The sequence below is a fragment of the Poeciliopsis prolifica genome, unplaced genomic scaffold, assembly GCF_027474105.1.
Source record: "Poeciliopsis prolifica strain line A6 unplaced genomic scaffold, Auburn_PproV2 SCAFFOLD008, whole genome shotgun sequence".
NCBI lineage: Eukaryota > Metazoa > Chordata > Actinopteri > Cyprinodontiformes > Poeciliidae > Poeciliopsis > Poeciliopsis prolifica.
The window spans coordinates 1,309,524-1,330,994 of NW_026562383.1; the positions used below are offsets into that span (position 1 = coordinate 1,309,524).

The 21,471-nt window shown below is 38.5% G+C and overlaps 1 protein-coding gene across 9 annotated transcripts in view; it reads left to right on the top strand.

Moving 5' to 3' along the window:
• Window positions 1-21,471, top strand: part of st3gal3b (ST3 beta-galactoside alpha-2,3-sialyltransferase 3b) — a 65,267-nt gene that overhangs the window by 31,199 nt on the left and 12,597 nt on the right. For 6 of the 9 annotated variants that reach the window (XM_055032781.1, XM_055032778.1, XM_055032783.1 and 3 more), the window contains 5 exons: window positions 5,391-5,454; window positions 5,531-5,626; window positions 6,425-6,611; window positions 14,806-14,865; window positions 15,081-15,131. In XM_055032781.1, the coding sequence (XP_054888756.1) occupies window positions 5,391-5,454; window positions 5,531-5,626; window positions 6,425-6,611; window positions 14,806-14,865; window positions 15,081-15,131 (458 nt within the window). The remainder of the gene's footprint in view (window positions 1-5,390; window positions 5,455-5,530; window positions 5,627-6,424; window positions 6,612-14,805; window positions 14,866-15,080; window positions 15,132-21,471) is intronic. The other 3 variants (XM_055032784.1, XM_055032786.1, XM_055032787.1) reach the window with 1 other exon arrangement.

Below are 21,471 nucleotides of genomic sequence, written 5' to 3' on the forward strand. Positions count from 1 at the left end.
AGCACATTTTTGTCTAGTCAGTAAGTCAGAAAATGTCTTATCAGAGCTTGTATCAACAGGGAGCGATTGAAAACATAAAGGCTCTTAATTTGAGCAAGTTTCTACATTCATCACAGCACGGTGAACTGCTGGCAGAGGGGATGACCCTGATTGCACAGTGGTTTTGAGGAGATGTTTGACTTGTCTGGTCACTGTGGTCTGTAAAAAAAGCCTCATCACAATGTTGATGACTATGGACACTTTGAAAAGACCTTCTTCCAGCTTTTTTCACTCATGCCTTTTATGGCCACACTGCCAGATTTATGGTGCACGTAACGTTCCTCTTGACACATTCCCCTACCTGAACTCTGGCTCTGTGCAATTCCTCCAGAATTACCATAGGCTTAATGCTTGCAGTTGTTCCGAACAGTGCTCTGTGAAATCTCAGGATATTGTTTAATAATCTAATCCTGCTTGGTCTATCGTGCAAAATCCCAATAAAATACCCCAATGCTCGTTTTTAATGCAAGAGGAATGGATACTACAAGACATACTGTATCAAAAGGATAAAAGAATAGAAGAATAAAAATACTAAAGATGCAGTAGTTATTTTTGACACAAATAGGAACTGAGAGAAAGAAATATAGAACAGAGCTGTAATCTTGTCAAGCTAATCTTGTGATCTTGTAGAAGCAGCTCACCTAGCTGGGGCCCATAGGCAGCTCTATTTGCAAAACTTGAAAATAGCTAGCTTAGGACTCAACCCATACTGTCTCCCCCTGGCATGTTTGTTGATTTAGTCAAATCACAGACTTTTCCTGAATTTATGTCACAGGATTTTAAACCCCCTAAACCTAAAACACAGTTTAACTAGTTTTTGTGTGTGTGTGTGTGTGTGTGCGCGCGTGCATGCGTGCGTGTGTGTCTGTGTACATGGCAGGTTGCTAGATGGTGTGGAATATTTAACATTGTTGCCAATAATTGGATGTTTACCTTTTCCATAATGCAATATTTGATAGCATCATGCTAATCTTACTCCTGAAGTATATGAATGTAGCTCTTTTTGCCTTGTTAACGGCATTCACTGTAAATCTGAAGTGAGGCGCTTTCTGAAGAGCATGTTGTTACTTTGCAAACACTTAGTTGGTGTTGCTATCTATTTAAAAAAAAAACAGTGGGAGCCTGTTATCGACTTGATCTGTACGATTTAAGCTGGTTACTGACTAACCATGCTGCTTATATAACAATTTATCATACCAGGAGAATTTCATAGCACCTACTTCTGCTATCATCATCAAGCTTCATTGAGCATAGTTGTTAAGTAGCAGACAGTATTGGCGTCATCTTGTCTTGTTAGCTACTGCCACATCAATTTTGGCTTTTTCCAGAACATACAGGACCCGGTTCTTACAGCAGTCAGTGTCTAATCTTTTTTTCCCTCAGCAGACTGCACAGCAGGCTTCTCTTTGTCAGAACTTTTTTAGGCAGTATTTTCAGGATAATTACTTAAGCTGGCAACTTGCTGTTCTCCAACATCCTAGCTGGAATGCTTTAGCCTGAAGAGATTGTTCTTGCAAGTTGATCTTAATACACTGCACCACTTCAGATATCTTGCCAGTAGACACCACCATGGGAACTGAGAAGATAACATTAATCTCTTTCACATGTTTCCAATACTTCCTTGCAGAAGGCACCATGAATGTTACCTTTGTGCTCAGGGGAGTTCTTTGCTGTCAGTTGAACACTGAAATACACACATTCTTACTCACAGCTATTATGAAAAGAGCACTCCCTGTGTGAGTGTTACACCTGGTTTCTGTTTTCTCCACGGACTGTGATGGCAGTGGCTTTTCCCTTTGAGTTGTACTCATGTGGAGAGATGATACGTGTGGATCTTGAATAGAACGCCACAAAGGATTCCAAATTGAGAACATGGAGTGGTGATGGTGGGCGGGAGTTTATTTTTACTACTTATTGTGCCAAGAGGTATCTTTGTCATATGTCCAATGCACTCTGAGAACACATTTTCTGTTAGAGTGATTTAGGTTCATTTTAAAATCTATCCAATTTTTTTAATTTGTCCTCCTTCGGGAAAAGTTTCGCTTATCAAATATCCAGCATCATGAGTTTTTTATGTTGATAAACTGTGCTGCAAGGCTTAATTTTGTTTAGTTGATTTCCTACAAAAATCTTAGTGTAAAAGTATAACAGTTCCATTTTGCAAACAAAATGCTGCATCAGTATCACTGTCATATGAATGTAATATGTAACAATGTATTGTCTATTACATGATGCATGACTTTGTGTTCTTGTGTTTATGATGTAAAGCACTTTGAAATGCCTTGCTGAAATGTGCTATACAAATAAAATTTGATTGATTGATTGATTGATATGACCAAACAGAGATCACATGACCATCCTGCTCCAGAAACATGAACAAGAAGATGGAGCTGAACATCGGTTATTACATTGGTTATTGCTTATCAGACCAATAGTCATATGTGAAAAAATGGCAGCATTCCTGATTGTTTTGGAAGTACATAGTAGAGCATAAGAAATCATTTGCCTTCAGTGCTGGTAAACAAGAAATTCTTAAAAGCTAGCAACTAGTTGACAAATAAACATTTATTTGTTATCACAAATAATTATAGTATGGTGGCATAAAAGCCACTTCAAAAGACCTTAAAGGGTCAGTTCAGATTTTGTGATGTGAGGTTTTGTGAAGTTATTATTGGTAATAGTCAGACGAACAGCATCTATTTAGTTGGTTTCAGAAATTTTAAAAAGTCAAACTACAAAATTTCAGTATTAGTGTGATATAATGTTTGTGGGTATGACAAGGTTACAATTTACCAACAGAAAATTTTTCAGCCAAGAAACATTCTTGTTTCTGTGTGATGTTGCCTTGGTCGAGTCTCATTTGTGTCACCGGAATTATTATGCACCATTCAATCATCAACCACCAACAAACTAACCTTCTTTATATTGTTTTGGACACTTTTTCTAACCCTGTCTGTTATTTAAAGCTTCTAGAGTCCTTCTGTTTTACTGTTGAAGAGGTTGTTTTTTTTTCCCAATCTGGGACCAATGTCTGGACTAGCAGCCATTCATCTTTGTCTCCATCGTGAAACATGCTTGTCTGAAATGTTTAGCTCATACATAAAACAATTAGCCTTTGTGTTGTTGTCTGGAGCAGAGTGTGGCCCACTGTGATTTTTCACTCTTAGACCAGCCTGGATCCAGGTGTGGTCCTCTTCCTTGTGTTTATCCTGCTTGCGGTGATGCTTGACGGCAGACATCGACACCACATCCAAACAGCAAGCTGTGGCTCGGCAGGTTAATCATGAGGACCTTCGGTTGGGGTGGAGGGGCTGTAATGTCCTACAAACAGCCTTCAGCCTTTTCCCTCTGCCCCTTACCGTCACCTCTATTGTTTGTTTTGGCTCCTTTCTTTAGCTTGTGTCGTTCGGGGTCATTGAAAAATGCAGTGCAAAAATAATAATCCAATGTAATTTTTTTTTTTCTTATTTTTGTCTTTTGGGTGGAAAAATGGTTGGATAGATGAGCAGCAGTTGAATCAGTCAGCCTTCTTTAGTAACTTGAAGTTAATTATGAGTAGTCAGCCTTTACTGATTAATTTTTTTTATGCTACATTATTTTATATTTTTGATTCAATTTTAATACCAGACAGATTATTAGAGTGGGCTGAAAATTTAGTTTTCATATGAGGGCTGTATTTCATTAAGTGAAAAATGCTGATCAAACCAACCTCCACTCTTCTTTATAGGATTATTTTCATTTGGCCACACTGTAAAGTTTTTGAGCTAAATTTAAGTCTGGTTTTTGACATTTCAAATCTTTTTTTAAAATTTTTTTTATTTTGAGTCCTTCAGAGCTGGACTTGCTGGTTTACTTAGTATCAGTAGTTATGTTTCCATCCAAATGTCATGTCTCAAAATCAGAAAATTAGAATTAAGCACATTTCCATGTTCTGGTTTGGAGCGAATCAACCAGACTGTGCAAGGCAGGGTTTTGTTAGATGTCGATGTTTAGTGTACCTGTAAATAAAACAGGAAGTAGTTGCAAAACAGCATGAACCACACACCTCAGAAAAACAGAGAGGTTTTCAAGAATGCGTTATTCTGTAATGTCAACCAGCATTGGCAATGTTACATTATGTTTCTGGAGATGTCAGAAACAGCTGATCAGTTTTGTGAGGTTAAATGTTTGCTGCATCACAACCTATTCAGCAAATGCATTTCTATATCCACGTTAGCAAATTAAAGCTTTTCTGAAAAAGCCCCCCCCCCCTCAAAAAAAAAAAAAAAAAACTCCTCAAGTGAACTTGTAAACTGTTTTCTGAAAGAAGTGATTGATGATTGGTCTTTCCATCAACCTTTTTTAGTGTGATTCTCACAGAGCCAGGTTGGTTTGAATTGCTTTTTACCTTATTTAATATAATCATCAAGCAAAACCAATTTGTTTTGTTTTTGCATGATGGGATTTTTAGTCTGGTTGAATTTAAATAGTTTTGAGCTAAAACATCGACGTGTCCCAGATGACAGACATCTGCATCTTTTCACAGCATCTGTTGAGTTTGTCTGTAATGGAATCTGCACTCTGAATTGTTGTGGAAGATGAATTGTAGATTAGACAACCCTAAAAATACAGGCACAGAAGAATTAAATAACTATCTAATACTGGAAGCATGACTCCAGCAGAATATCTTGTTGAACACGACAGCTATGTGTGCTATGGCCAAACATCCTCCTTCCTCAGAGCCACGAATGGAGACGAGCTCACCATCGCAGGCTGAACCTGGAGAATGTTCTTGTTTAAAAGCAGCATTCCTCCCTTTTATAGGGAGGTCTTACATATACACACATTCCAGCCTAAAGCATCCATGTTTGCTTTGTCCAGGTTTATTCCTTTTTAGAATTTCCATACCTTACTGATGGTTGATTGGACTTGGATTGCAATGAATGGAGTAAAGTGTCCTCTCCTCTAGTCTTTAGGACCATGTGGTTGGAGATATCGCTATGATTTTGATCCTCCTTGGCATGTTCTCATCTGTTAAAGGAGTCACGTTTGAAACATTTCATCATCTTGATTTTAGAACATCTGCTTATCTTTTATGTTAAACTAAGATGCTCCATGTACCGCGCTGAGCAAAAGATTTATTTCTTGTCTCTGAATGTGCAATGCATGAGTTGAGGAGTTTAACACTAATGTAGTTGACTCATTTATCTCTCAAAGATATGTATTTATATACAAACTGAACTGGATAAAAACATACCTAATGTATTTTTAGCTCGTATGTTCTTGTTTGGATTCCTAAAATGTTTCTTTTGCAACATAGGAAAGTTCTCCGTGTCTCCATGTTATTGACTTTTCCTGTCCTTGTTTTGCAGAGAGAATAATCGACAACATTTTAACTGAAACAAAGACTTTTGGACTCGGGGAGGACCTCGACAGGTACTCACTCATACCCCCATTACCATCATGTGTGGACTTTTCTCTGAGTTACTAACTTCTGCTTCTTTCCTTCCAGTCTCAGCTGTAAAAGATGCATCATAGTGGGAAACGGGGGGATCCTGTACAATAAGTCTTTGGGCTCCCGTATAGATGAATATGATGTTGTTGTGAGGTAAGATGAAGCAAGTATTAACAAGGGTAGAAAAAAATAAGCACAGTTTTGTGTTTCCAGCTGCAGTAATCATCATCTGTGCCTCAACAGCTCTTAAAATTGGGTTGATGTAACATAAGAACACTGGGGTTAGTATTTGAAGGATTAAACAAAAATGCAGCCATACTGACTGGGAAAGTTAGCTCCAATCCTTTGACTGGTCTTATTAGAACAACTGCAAAATAAAAAAAGTATTTAAATTAAAGACCACTTTTATGAAAGCATTCTGAATGAAAGCATTACATTCACACCAAAGTGTAAAGAGAAACAACTAGGGGCAGGTATTACAGATTTCTGGCCGATAACCGATCTTTAAAAAGCATAAACTGCTAATCCACTTGTGTTTTTTTGTTTTTTTGCATTTTCAAACACTGAACAATATTCACAAGTTGGATAGTTAAGACTATTGATGATCAGCTGTATGTTGCTTAGAAAAATTACAAAAACCCAAGAGCCTCTCATCATTGTGCAGACCTCAGCTAGCATAGTAAATATAGTAGAAACTGTATCGCTTATAGTAGAAAAATTTCTACTATGGGTATTTGTGATAATTTGAGTTTTTCTGACACCATCTAACTCAGACGTGGCGTTCTCCTCAAATAACGCTCAGAATTTGAGTTTATTAATTCAGACAGATCATTGTTGTCTTGGACGTCTTGAGAGTAACATTTAGCAGTGTCCAGATTCCTTTACTAGTATATAGTTGAGCCGTAAATAAAGATTTAATGCATATTGGACTCACTCTGCTTTTGTTGACAGGTTAAACGGAGCCCCAATAGCTGGCTACAAAAAAGATGTAGGGACCAAAACCACATTGAGGATTACTTACCCAGAGGGAGCAATCCAGAAATCTGAACATTATGAAGGCGACTCACTCTTCGTCTTTTCTGCTTTCAAACCAATTGATTTTAAGTGGCTGAAAAACATGGTCTTCAAGGAAAAACTGGTAAGCAGAACATCATGTTCTTCTTTTACTAAAATTCCAAATGCTGTGCTGCTTTGAATCTTTTTTGAGCTTAAGAAAAAACAGATATATAGACACATATAAAGTAAGGGTCTCTGCACATCCTTAAAAAGTCTAAAAAAAATCTTACATTAAAAAGTAAGTTGGCCTTTAATTTGTTGATCACATGTTTTAAAGAACTATTTAATCTTTTCTACATAATGTTTTTCACTCTGGTCTTTCTTGTCATGCAAAGGTTTCAGTCGCACTCAGACATATTTATTGCGTTTTGTGACCTGAGATACTTGAGGTTACCAGTAACTCACTGCTAACATATCCTAGCTGGCTAGCTAGCGTTTTTGCATCTGTTATGGGTAAGTGTGAAATTTTTGGCAGTTGTCCAGTCGAAGTTTGTCCATTTCTATGGAGATATGGATCTTGGATTCCAAACATAATGGTCTTATGCTTTGATTAGTTATGGATATAAAAACAGAGAAAACATGACGTCGATGTTCATGACTGTATAGATCCTCAGTTTTCTGGTCAATTTCACCAACTGAGTTCTTTGCTTGAAGAGTGTTGAGTGAAGATGAGAATTGATGATGCGGCACTGAAGTGAAATGGTTATGTCCTTCCCTTTATGACCGTGGGGAGCTGGAATGCTTTAGAAGCATTAATCCCCCAGTTTAATTCCAAAGACTTTTATATCACATAAGTGAGAGCAAACTGACTGGATTTTATCACTGTAAATTGTGTTGAGCACAGATATTCACAGGAGACATTGGGTTCTTTCTATTCATTGTGATAAATAATTCTATTTTTTCTTTTCCCTTGTGGATCTATTGAGTCAAATTACATTAAGTCCACTCAGCACCCAAGAAAAATGACTTTACTGAGGTTAAACCTGCAACAGTTCCTATACTGAAGGTTATCACCAGAAATAAAGCTGTTGTGCATTTTATCCTGTTATCTATTCATTACAAGTCATAAATACATGTAAGTTTACATGTACATTATTGCGTACTTTTCAATTAATTAATTTTTATTTGTGATAGTGCAACAAAAAAACACACAAAAGAAACAAAAACCTTCATTCAGAATGTCTACTTGAGTCAGTTGGTAGTAAAGACTCCCACTGCAGACTTACTGATCAATTAACCACTTTTGCACCTTTGGTAACAGTTGAAATTTAACTACAAGAGGAGGTAAATTTCTCAGGCTTACATTTAAGTGAACGGAGTTTTTCGAAGCAGGATTGTTCTTTTTAATCAGAAGGCAAAATTTTGCAAAATAACTCCACACAGCTGGGACTTTCACAAACCAGCTGATTTCTCAGACTAACACAAAATGAGAATGAATAAGAAAATAGAGATTAAAACTAGAAATGTATAACATTCTTACTGGATGGACATCAAAGTAAAAGCCAGTTTGCATAATAGTCTGACTCTGGATTAAAGGACAGGGGAAGGGCAAAGATAGAGAGGATAATTGCTGGGAAAAAGAAAATAAGTTGAAGGTAAGCGAATTGGTGGGAAATGGCGTACTTGGCTGGCTGATGGCCTCTCCAGCCTTTGATAGGGCCCAGATTTTCTGGCTTGTCAGTGGGAGAGGACAGTGGAAATGGCTGCTCCGGATAATTGATCTGGCCTCTGGCGTCAGCCTCAATCTCCTTTGAACTGCAGAGGGAGGAAGAAAGTCTCTGGTGGGTGAATAATCAGGGGCAGTCTGCAAAAAAAAAAAAGGAAAAAGAAAATCCTTAAGCAAATGTTTTCTCTTTAAGTCGAGATGAAGGTGTCATTCCTGTTCAGTCTTGTAGAGTTTTTGATTTGACGAGAAGAAGGTCTGTTTTGTTTGTCTTGAGACAGACTCAATTGTTGCAGCAAAGTTTATACTTCAAGGTCTATCGTCAGCGGGTGGATGAGTCATTATGGAAGAAATTATAATCACCATTAGTCTGATCAGTATTGTAATCGGGATTATTAAAACAATTACTCTTTGGGTTATAAAAACAAAAACAAAAAAAAATGTATGGCTGTGACCATAAAACATGAAAGGTGCCGCTGGTATCCTGTCTTCATTGTAGCTGACTTAGAATCATCAAATCAAAGTGCTGTGGAAATATAAAGAGGTAGTTGTCTGTCTAAAGGTTTCTTCTGGGAAATGTTCCAATAATAATGACTCATAAATACTTTCACTTTATTTTGTGCTTCTTTCTTTCATTAAATATTAAACAGGAGGCTGAAGTTTAGGATACAGAGTGGGAAATCCTCATCAAGTCACAGCAAGCTTCTCTCCTTGTTTTTCCATTTTGTAGATCCTGATGCAGTGTCCTTGTGGAGAGTTGTCCGTTTCTAATCGGTGTAGTTGGGAGTTTCTTTTTGTAACCTGGACATTTACAGTTGGAATTGATGCTAAAACCCCTTCACATGTTTTACAATGGAGAAGATTTTCTATTTTATTGGTTCGATTCAATATTAATTTTTCCATGTGTGGAAGCTTGGGTTGCAAAGCCGTGCTGTCTGAAGTGACTCAGGCAGCCGCTGGTACTTGACTCTTCTGAATTGTTATGGCTTTTTACATGCCTGGAGTGCAGGGTTGGAAGTCTGAGCTGGGTCCAGTTAAGAGGGGCAATTTCCCAATCTGCCATTTAGTGTTCTGTATACTCTGCCAAACAAACACATGTTTGTCCCGCCAGCTCTTTCATTCACAAACCTGCAAACTCGGGAGTTGGGGAGTGGATGTTTTCAGGACGACTCCTGGTTTGGAACCGATCAGTGTCCGGGTCTGTTGTACATAATCTGTGGTGCGGCATCAAAAGGCTTCATGAATCCCTCATCACCGCGGCGCTCAGCTCTACAACTCAGCTTTGTCACTCCCCCAAAGTCTGACCCGACGTTTGCAACAGCCTGCCTGATTGCAGCGTTGGATGCTGTTTACTCATGTGCTCAAACGCCATCTCCACACTCGTTGATCCCAAAACTTATTTTCTTTTTCTCAGTATCTTAATTTTTGCCTTGAATTCTCACAGGCAGTTAATGCACTTGCAACCACAGCTGTTTGTATATCGGGGTTATTCTTAAACAGAGCCAGCTAAGGATATACAGCTGGTTGTAAACACAGGGTTTGAAGGTGGAGGGTCGGTGTTCTCTCCCTGCTGTTTGTTTACAGGAGCTTTCCCTGCTCACTCCGAGGCCAAAAGATGAATGATGGATGCAGACAATTTGAGGAAGAGAGCACTTCTCCTTTAATAGAAATAGAGGCAGGGGTTTCTCCTCAGAGGTAGCTAAATGTTATAAAAGGACTAGGATCATAAAAACAATTCCTTGGCAGTATTGGAAAGAGTGTCCAAGGAATTACTAAAAAGTCAAACCAGGCATTACAATCTTCTTGATTAACTTTGGTTTTCTTAAATATTACAATCATAACCCTCTGGTAATCTATGTGTACTTTCCAGATTTTTAAAATCAATAAGCCTGATATTTCTGATCCAAAACGTTGACTATAACTCTTGTCACCGAGGCACAGTGTAGGTGACTAGGCAGATCTTTTGAAGAATAAACATCTGGTAAGCTTCTCCAAAAAACATGGATACATGCAATCGTAAATATTTACATACTCGTAAACAAAATTTTTTTAGCACAAAACGGCTAACGTGCTGCGTGGATGTTGTCAATTAAAACGGCTTTTAAAAATAAAACTCTTGGCATTTGTGCTGAGCTTAAATTTCACTAGGTACACCAGGTACAATATGTGCTGATGGTTTTAGGATCAACATTTTGCACATCATGATGGAGCTTCATACCAGATGGTCTAACTGGATTGTGTGCTTTGCAGAGATAATAAAACCGTTGGGCTACTCCCACAATTTATCATTTTGACTTTTACATCATAATTCTGCACCAGAATAGGCAGATAAATCTGGTCATAAACAATTGCTTAAAATAATAGTTAGAAAATAATGAAAGAAGTTTTTGCTGTGTGTGCAACTTATTAGAGAACAATTATAGCCATTTTCACCAATAAAGATCCAGTATTCAGTTTTTTCAATTGTACAGAGCTCTTCTAGTTGGGTTCAGAGGTATGGTGTGAATTAAGTTTTTGTTAAGGTTTGAGTTGGGGATATTCTTGTAATGGTCCATGTTATGGAAAATGTCTGGGTTAAGGCAGCAGCTAAAAAGAATGGAAGTTGCTATAAAATCCTTGAACCAATAAAAAATATGAGAATTTTTGCGTGTGTGAATCAGGTCTTACTGCAGCTGGCTTTCTGGATGAAGCTGAAACATTCATGCAAACACACACACACTCCTAAGCTGACATGGTGCCCATTTGTACTCTTCTTGGGTAAAATTTCTTATAGTCATAAAACCTTACAAGGAAATTTAAAGATAAATGTCAATTTTTACATGTATATGAAATTAAAATTTTGTGCTTAAATTTGGATATTTTTGTCATGTACAAAGCACCAAATGTGTGGTACTTTTTTCTCTCTTAAATTATTATTATTTTTTTGTTTGTTTGTTTTTGGTTTTGTTTAAAAGGGAAAACCATATGTTCTGTTTTATGATATAGTTGAAGTGAAGTTAACATTTTTTTTTGTATTTTAATATAAAAAGTTTTTTTTTGTTTAATTACAACAGTGGCCATGTAACCAAAATATGGGCAAATTACAATGGTTAAATGACCACACAACAAAAAGGAGTTGGGTCAAAAATGGGAATTGATTTTTACCCATTTCCCAGAAAGCCATGCTGCACACAGAGCTCCTCAGGGTAACAATGTTGTGAAGTGTTTGCTCTGTTTTTACGCTCGCTGTCATGGGAGTGGGTTTCACACACCGGATAACCCAGAGAGAAGCAGGAACTGGGAAAGCACTGTGACCTCTGTGGAGGCAGAGGTCATGGTATATGTCAAAAGACACCAGAGACAAATTGGCGAGTGTTTCAGATTCCAGACGAACAAAAGAGCAAAGATGCTTGGAATTTCATCACTCTTGATTTCACCAACTGTAATCCCTCCTGCTGTGCACCTGAGCTTTTAACACCTTTCTGTTTGCCCTTTCAAACAATCTCTCTGTAATGATTTCTCTTCAGTGGAACTCGTATGTGGTGAGAAACTGCACCTTGTAAATCCAAATGCTCTCTGCGTACTCACCCCTAAAGACCTCCAGACAACCTTAATTAGGATTGTTCTAAGTTCTTTGCTGCTGTTTTGGTTTTTAAATTGCTTCAAGTCGGCCTTCCGGAATTCAGTCCTCCTCATTTAAGTTATCCACTTCATAAAAAGCCAACACAACCACATCCTCACCCAGTTGTTTACAGGATTGAAGAACCCAGCTAGAGCCGAACGGTTCGATAGTTGTCTAGGATGCGAGCACATCTGCCTCTCCAGATGTATTATCTAATTATTGTCGACAATTTTCAAAATTAGGTCATAACTTTAAGAGCGAACACTTACCGTGCCTGGTGTGAGGACAGTTAAGCTCCCCTCCTCGAAGTCTGTTTACAGAAGGCTGTAAAACCACCTGTAGGAACCAGCATATGTGAAGGAAAGCCTTCCTTATCTGCAGTGTTTCAGTGCCGTTCATGGCTGCTGTAATTTTCCCTCAGCCCCAGAGGAGCCATATATTGAGCTATCTGTTTCATTTGACACGAAGGAACATTTTTGTTAAAACGGGAGTCGGGTTTCATTGGCTTGCGCCACAAAGAAATTTAAGCCGCAGTGGAACCTAACTACACTTTAAGCTGTAAAAGCAAGGCTAGAAATTGTACAGTTTACTTATTTAGACATTTTACATCTGTTTTGGAAAGCATGTATTTAATTTTATGTGACAGGAAAAGGATGCAAGGGATAATGGGTATGCCCAGCCTAATTTAGGAACTTCACCAACGTTGTAACTTTTGACATTTTCTTTTACATTTTTTCTTTCTCGTCACTCTTCCATTCAGGCTGGATCACTGTTTCCTTTGGTTTGGTCACCAGTTTCGCTTCTCCTTGTAGGATTTTTACCTCACCCAAACTATTGTCTGCACTAATCCTTTGCTTTAATGTCTTTATTTGATGGTTTCTGAAGCTGTGATTGTCCTCCAGCTTTGAGATTGCATGGCAGATACGCTTAGCCTTTACAAAGCTACAGCTCTTGATGACAACACCGCTATAGAGGAACTCATGTGTTATTAGATGCAGTTTGGCAAACTCAGTGATGGTATGCTCACAGGTTTCTGGCTTATACAAACTATCTTTATTTGTTTAACTTTTCCACTTTGAAGACTCCACCAGTCTTCAAAGAGGATGTTAATGGATCCTATGACTGTTTCCGTTAAATGAAAATGAATAAGGGTAATTAAAAGGATCCATCTTTAGATATCGCAAAACTTGTAAACAGCTTTATCCTTATAATCCTCTGGTAATTTCTTTATTTTTGTCTGGTAATCTCTTTCCAATAATTTAACACAGATAACAGTGAGCCTTTTGATACCTATCCTGAGAGCTTCAGTGCTCCTGAACAAAGCATTTATTCCACTTGGTGAACATTTTATGGTATAGTTAATTCATTTTACTGTTGCAAGTGGTTTATTTATGTTTGTTGAGGTAGACTGTGCCGTCGTTGTTATCATTGGATAACTGCATTTGACCAAAGCTCACATTTTTTCACCTTCCTCAAAAAGTGGCCTGTTTTGTCAAAATGGATTTTCAGCAAAACAATCACCACCTCTTTGTTGCCAAAAGACAATTTTAGGCAAAAAAAAAAGAAGGACTTTTTAGGAAAGTGATAATTTGAAGTTCCGTAATGCAGCACTCATAGTGTGCAGCATGCTTTAATGACAGCAATGCAACTCACCAAGCTAGCGATGTTAAAGAATGACCTTACTTTAGATTGTTTGTTTCCTGTTTTGGTAGATGCTTTCACACAGACAGGAGTGTTAATGAGGAGTCCAGCCTTTCCTTTCTAGATGAGTCAATCTCCTTGAATTCATTTGCTGAACTGAAATTGTAAACCTTGGGATTCATTGTTCGTTCATACCAAGATGTTTTTTTGTTTTTGTTCTAAGGTCTTGACGTGTTGTTGTCAAGCTGGAGAGGTAAATGTTCTTGCAATCTTACAACAGATGACTCTCATTAATCTAGGTTTAACAATCTAATCAGAAAACTATGTTGGTGTCACAATCTTGTGGGTAAAAAAAACCTCAATGTGGGTTTATCCTCATAACTTTCTTAAATTTAGTCAGGAATAAATGCATCACACCACACACCTTGTTGATACACAGATATGAATAAATAGGGACACCCTATAACCTGTTATTTTTCTAACTTATTTTAACAATTAATTACTAAAACAAAGCTATAAAAGCTGACAGGTATATATGAAATTCAAAGGAAATCTGCAATAGAGGAAATGTGGGACTCTGTTATACATTTTGACCCAGAGATGGAAGGAAGTACAGCGATAACTCATCAAGCTCGCGATGCTGAAGTATCACCTTAATTCAGAAAAGATTCAAGTTGATTGCTCCGAAGCCTGGTGAATTATAATAAAATCCTTTTACCAAGTGCCTAAGATTTCCACGCCTCATCGGCACTTTGCATTTTAAAGAAATCCTTCATCTCGAACACAGATGTTCAAGATGAGGTGTCATCAGTACACTAGCCCTGATGACACCATTAAAGAGACTAGGACACTACTCAGATACCCCTGCTCCCCTGCTCGCATTGTCTCCACTCTGTTATCCAACATTTTTTATTACTTACGAGAATTCACCAAACTCTCCATTTCCTCTAAATTGTCTTGCCATATTTCTTTACTCTAAAGTCTCATAAGGTGTTGCAGGATTTTAGGGGAGTTCCTGTCTGGAAACTGAATGCTGGTGAGTGGTACCAGTGTGTGTGTGGTGTGTTCCTCCTGGTGTCTGGCCAGACAACACACACTGTACGGTTATCGTCAAGTGTCTGTCAGGTTATGAAAATGACCTGACAGACACTTTAGATTAGAAATGACCTGGGCATTTACTACGTGTAATAGTTTTTAGTCATTTTTTTATGTACAATGGAGACATTTTATGTCAGATTAATAGAAATATTGAGCACAATGTGGTTCTAAATTAACTTTAATTCAGGCAACTTGTCACATATAGCTTAATTTTCTGAGCTGAATTTTCTCTATATAGAGCAATATTTTGATTTTTCTGTGTTTGTTTTTTAGCCAGTAGAATTCAGTGGAAGATGGAAGTCTAGAAGTGACAGGGGAAAACAAAGGATGCAGGTGAGAAAGTTGCCAGGTGATCTGAGATGAGGCCACAAAATGATTGCCATGTCAGGAGAGTTCACATTTCCACTTTGTTGTGTAATCCAATAGTAAAATGTTCTTAAATATAGCTATTCATTCACTGGCAGTATACCGTTTTGTTCTGGTTATTAGCTTGTTTTCTACTTTATATGAAATTCAATAATACATTTTCTTATGTTCAAACTATAAAGGTAGTGATGATGACGAAAAACGGGCTAAAGTACAAGATTGTCAAGAAAAAGGTGAGGAATAGAAGAGTGACGAGGTAAAAACACACTGTTGCCTGTGTGTGTGGAGTTATTATAGAGATCACAGGAGATTGTCAGCGTCTATTCCAGGGGTCGGCAACCCGAGGCTCCGGAGCTGCATGCGGCTCTTTAGCGCCGCCCTAGTGGCTCTTTGGAGCTTCATCAAAAATGTTTGAAAATGGGAAAAGAGGGGGCTGGGAAATATTTTTTTTTGTTTTAATATGGTTTCTGTAGGAGGACAAACACGACACAGTCATTCTTAATGTTTTCCAATGCTATAAAAATGTGTAGAAGAAACATTCAATTCTGCAATTCTTGGACCGAATCATCTGCATTCATTGCCAGTGTGGAAGAATTGCCTGAATGTTCGCTCTGCAGCGACAAGTTGTCAAATAACTAAAAGAGTACCGTAATTTCTGGAGCGCACCTCAATGAAAGCCGAAACTACACATTTTTTGGAAAAAAATTAAAAACTGAAAACATACATAAATAAGCGATACAGTAATTTTCATCAGTATACATTTAGAATGACACTCAGCGATATTGTATTGTGTCATTGCTCAGGTCGGGTTGCTCATGGCTGCTTTGTGTTGCTATTGCACTGATTTGCTTGGCATTTGCACATAAATTGAACTTAAACTCTTAATTTTATATACTTTACGTTTTCAAAAGGCTGCCGTTTTATTACACTCCGTTTGTTGTTTTTTTGATCACAAGCTTAACGGTAATTATTCACAAAGAGCGATCGTCGTTATGCAAACTACATTTCGGGGGCAGATTTTCTGTGATCCAAAAAGGGAAAAAAATGACGCTTTCCCTGTCTCTCTTCATAATAAAAATGATATCAAGAATCTGATTTCTTTATTGCGTTTCTTTAATTTTGTAAATGCATTCATATTGTAACAGAAGGTTAACTTAAAGCACCATCGTACAACTGAAGAGTCACGTGATGCGTCATTCCTTCCAGGATGCACTGCAGGGAAAATAAGCATTTAATCATGAATACTAATTATGTATACATTTAGTCATTTTGATAATACGCTAATATAAACACCTAGAGCCTGTTTTGCCTTCATTATAAGCCTTATATACAGCTTTTACTTTTTTGCGGCTCCAAACAGATTTGTTTTTTGGGTCCAATATGGCTCTTTCAACATGTTGGGTTGCCGACCTCTGGTCTATTCAAAGAGTGTCAGATCAACTGAGTGCAAAAAAGATCCTTTCAGAGTACGACATGTTTAACTGGCTGAAATTATCAGTGGTAAGTCATACACACGTCACTGTAGCGATTCTGTTGCATCCATTTGAGAACACAGCTGCTCATTTATCAACTGAAGCTTCCTGAGGCAGTGGTCAATATGTGCTGTAAAAGTACTCAATTTATCCAGTCATTTAAAACTTTGTTGGGGGGATCTTCCATTGTAACTAGGTTACCTTCACCCTGCAGACTTTACTGCTCAATTCCAATTGTTTTGTGAATTCTGAGTTTGAAAAATAAAGAAACTTGTCTAAAAAGCAACTTTTTCCTAAAAAAGAAAAAAAGAAATGCTCAGTGTTTGTATAAGTAAACACGAATGCTAACGGAGGGAAGGAGCTTATCTTACGTATTTAACATGTCCAACACATTAAGAACTTAATCCTCATTATGGTTTGTCCCGTTTGTTTTTCTTCCAGCTTGCACATATCAGGACGCAGAATAGTAAATATTTGTTGCATATGATTGAATGCGACCTGGCCGTACAGACTCGGGTCACATTTGAAAAGCTTGGATATGCATCGGATTTAAAACACATGTCCAAGTGGTTTGGTCACATTTGTAAAAATATGATCTATGTTTTTCAGACTGTCATGAAAAGAGCAAAAAATAATCATATTTGGCTGGAATGCATTTGATTGTGGGTTTATTTCATTTTAATGGGGAGTTTGTGATGAATAGTTGCTATTTTTTGACCTGAAAACTGGCATTAATAGAAGGCAGTGTAATCAAAGTATTTATATTTTTTTTCTAATGCAGCTTGACACCATCAGAATGTGAATGATTAATTCACTGAATGTCGTGTGAAGCTCTTTAGGTTCCTCTGGACTTGATAAACCGCTACACAAGTACAAACCATTTACGATTTTATACTCAGTTTTCACCGCCCAAAAGTGTTGCATCTTCTAAGAGGGCATTAAATTCTGGCACCATTTGAGCTCAAATGGTGTTCTGACTGCAATCAACTTTCCATCTGGTGTTTTCACTTCCCTTGGTGGGGCAGATGTGTCTTCATACCTGAACACAGCAGTTCCATTAGCACAGTTCAGAGTCGTTTGTCAGTAGCAAAAACAGAGGAGCCTTGGTCACAATTTTAAATCCTCTCTTGTCGGGGTGCACTGACTGCAGTTTTTCTGGTCGATCACTGATCTTTAAAAATCCTGACCTGCCAACACTGGACATGAACAATTTTTTGTTGTTGTTTTGTTTTGTCTGAAATGTCACTAAAAATAGCAAGAAAGTTGCTGCGTTGGTAACAGTGAGGTGACTGTTGTTAACTACAAACGTGCATGGACTGTTTAGTCTCTCACAGCAGAGCAGAAGAGGACAGTGGGTGATGTTTAGACCTTTGCTGAAGTAGATGAAAACGGTGGATAAGATCAGCTTCTTGTTTAAGTATCAGCCAATCACCCATCTCCCAAAATTGAAGAATAGAATAGCATTTATTGTCATTGAACAGGATTCAACAGCACCAATAAATCAACTGGCCAATAAATCTTTGCACCCCTAATCTCTTATGTAAATTGAGCAAGTACTCAATTTACCTTGGCCGCTATGATGCCTGACATGTGGCTGACTTTAAAAAATTAATATAGCATATGTGTGTGTGTGTTTTCTTTTGCCTTGCTGACAGAAATTTGCTGTGACTGAACATGTCATTGTTTACATAATGACATAAATTAATTTTTATATAGCATATCTAATAAAATGATCACACAAACAAAATATAACAGTGGTAGTTTGAAATATGGATAGACACAGACTTGAAAGAGCAGTTTTTTAAAAGCAGGAACAGGAGGAAGAAGGCCCTAATGTTTCAAAACCCTAAAAACACCCCTCTCCCAAAGTTATGTTTACTTCACCGTCCTGCAACTTTTTCCCCAAAACACTTCTCATAACACTACTTTTATTTTATTTTATTTTTTTTAACAACCCTCCCTTCTGACAACATTGAATCACTCCATTCTAAATTCTGAATAATTCTGAAAACCACCAGTACTCTTGCTTTTAAGTCTTCAAAAAGTTTTCCGCCCTGTGATATTTTTCTTTGTACATCGGGTCATTACTCTGTAGAGCTTACGGGTGTGTGTTGTCATGAGTTTCTCTCCTTCCTAGAATAAAGGGGGAAAAAAAGCATCATCACTCTCTTTAGTCAGTGCACACAGACATTTAAGTAGTACAGCTAAAGAGATTCCTGGCAAACACAAGCTGTGTTGACAGGAGAGATGAGCTGCTGTTCCTGTTGCAGCTCGCAAAAGGCTCAGAGCTGGGCGCACATTCAAAGTGAAGCCACAAAGTCAGCAGACTTGTTGCTACTGCCTGTGTTAACCACCATATATATACACACACATGCACGCACACACACTTTCTCTCTTTTTAGGAGAGGTACAATATTGTATCAAAGGTGGCACGGTGGGTGCTCGGTTGTTTGAACAGGTGATTCCCATTTACATGTACTCACTTTATTAGCTTTTTGCCTTTAGGAATCCACATCATCACACAGTACCAGGTTGTTCCCAGCTTCTCTCCCTGGAGTGCAACAAATTTGACAACTAGACTTATTTCAAAAAAATAAAAAAATCATTAAAAAGCATTAAAATGAAGAGCCAGTGAAATTATCACCAAAGCACCTGCTAGTGGTTATGTGTTGGCCAGTTACAAGTACAAAAATTAAAAAAGGTTTTAAAAAGTTACGATTTTAAAATGGCTGAAATGTTTCATTCCTGTGGTTTAAAGTCACTTATGGAGGTTCCAGAGAACATGTCGGTCTGAAATTTCCTCCAGCTCTGTGGCGTATGGAGGAGCATACTGCTGCAGTCCTGTGCACTGCCAGACAGCTAACTGAAAGAAGGTTACAATCCTTTTTCTTTACATACATGACAAACTATTTCAGTTTTTCAGAATCATTGCCGTTAGTCATCCTTCCTAACAGTGTTTTAATACATTTCACTTTTTAAACTCGTAAAAAAACGGATCATGAATTAATTTTAATATGTTGGAGTCATATCATTCACTTCATTGGATTGTCTTAAGTTCTACTTGAACATAGTCCTGATGTGGTATTTTCTTTAATATTGTACTCATACAAGTAAGAAATTGACAGACATTGTTACCATTTAACCACTAAGAGTATTCAAGACTGAATGTCTGGATGAGGGGGACAATTTTGAACTTGATTAGACTTTTTCTTTCTTAACAATTTGAAAAACAAATTCTTTGATTTAAATAGTATGCTTAAAAACAATAGCTTAGCATATATATATATATATATATATATATATATATATATATATATATATATATATATATATATATATAGTACATATATAAAAAATAAAATTCCCTTCTCACCCGCGGGTGGTTCTTATCCTCTGAGCTCGGGTCCTCTACCAGAGGCCTGGGAGCTTGAGGGTCCTGCAGTATCTTGGCTGTGCCAAGGACTGCTGCACATTTCTGGACTGAGATGTCTGATGTTGTTCCTGGGATCTGTTGTAGCCACTGCTCCAGTTTGGGGGTTACTGCCCCGAGGGCCCCAATGACCACAGGCACCACTGTGGTCTTCACCACAGGCCCTCTCCAGTTCCTCCCTGAGGCCCTGGTATTTCTCCAGTTTCTCGTGCTTCTTTTTCCTGATGTTGCAGTGGCTTGGTATTGCTACATCTACACAACAGCTTTCCTCTGTTGTTTATCCACTATGACAACGGCTTCACCCTTACCATTTTGTCTGTGGATCTGGAAGTCCCACAGGATCTTAGCTCTGGCGTTCTCCACCACCTTTGGGGGTGTTTTCCACTTTTATCTCGGGGTTTCCAGTCCATATTCTGCACAGATGTTTCTGTACACTATGCCTGCCACTTGGTTATGTCGCTCCATGTACGCTTTCCCTGCTAGTATTTTGCACCCTGCTGTTATTTGCTGGACTGTCTCAGGGGCCTCTTTGCACAACCTACACCTTGGGTCTTGTGTGGTGTGGTAGATCTGGGCCTCTATTGCTCTGGTGTTTAGGGCCTGTTCCTGGGTGGCCAGGATGAAGGCCTCTGTGCTGTCCTTGAGTCCAGCTTTTTCCAGCCATTGGTAGGACTTACTGATATCAGCCACTTGGGTTATTTGCTGGTGGTTCATCCCATGTAGGGGCTTGTCCTCCCATGATGGTATCTCTGGCACCTCAACCTCTGTTCCCTGTTGTCTGAGACATTCACTGAGCACATTGTCTATTGAAGCTTTGTCCCTGATGTATCTATGGATCTTAGTTGTTTCGTCCTGGACAGTGGTTCTCACACTCTAGTCCTCTGCCTCCTTCCTTGCGGCTCGTGTACAGTCTCAGGGTGCTGGATTTGGGGTGGAACCCTCCATGCATGGTTAGTAGTTTTCAAGTCTTAATATCTGTGGCTTTTATCTCCTCCTTTGGCCAGCTAATTATTCCAGCAGGGTATCTGATTACTGGCAGGGCATAGCTGTTTATCGCACAGATTTTGTTCTTGCCATTGAGCTGGCTTCTCAGGACTTGCCTTATTCGTTGGAGGTATTTAGCTGTGGCTCCCTTCCTTGTGACCTCATCGAGGTTGCCATTTGCTTGTGGTATACCTAGGTACTTGTAACTGTCCTCTATGTCTTCTATTGTTCCTTCTGGGAGTGAGACCCCTTCTGTGTGAATGACCTTCCCCCTCTTTGTGACCAGCCGACCACACTTCTCTAGTCCGAATGACATCCCAATGTCCGTGCTGTAGATCCTGGTGGTGTGGATCAGTGAGTCGATGTCTCGCTCACTCTTGGCGTACAGCTTGATGTCATCCATGTATAGAAGGTGACTGATGTTGGCCCCATTTTTGAGTCCGTATCCGTAGCCAGTCTTGTTGATAATTTGGCTGAGGGGGTTCAGGCCTATGCAGAACAGTAGCGGGAACAGACCATCTCCTTGGTATATGCCACATTTGATGGACACTTGTGCAAGTGGTTTGCAGTTGGCTTCAAGGGTGGTTTTCCACAGCCTCATCGAGTTTGCAATGAAGGCTCTCAGAATCCTGTTGATGTTATACATCTCTAGGCATTCAATGATCCAAGTATGCGGTATTGAGTCAT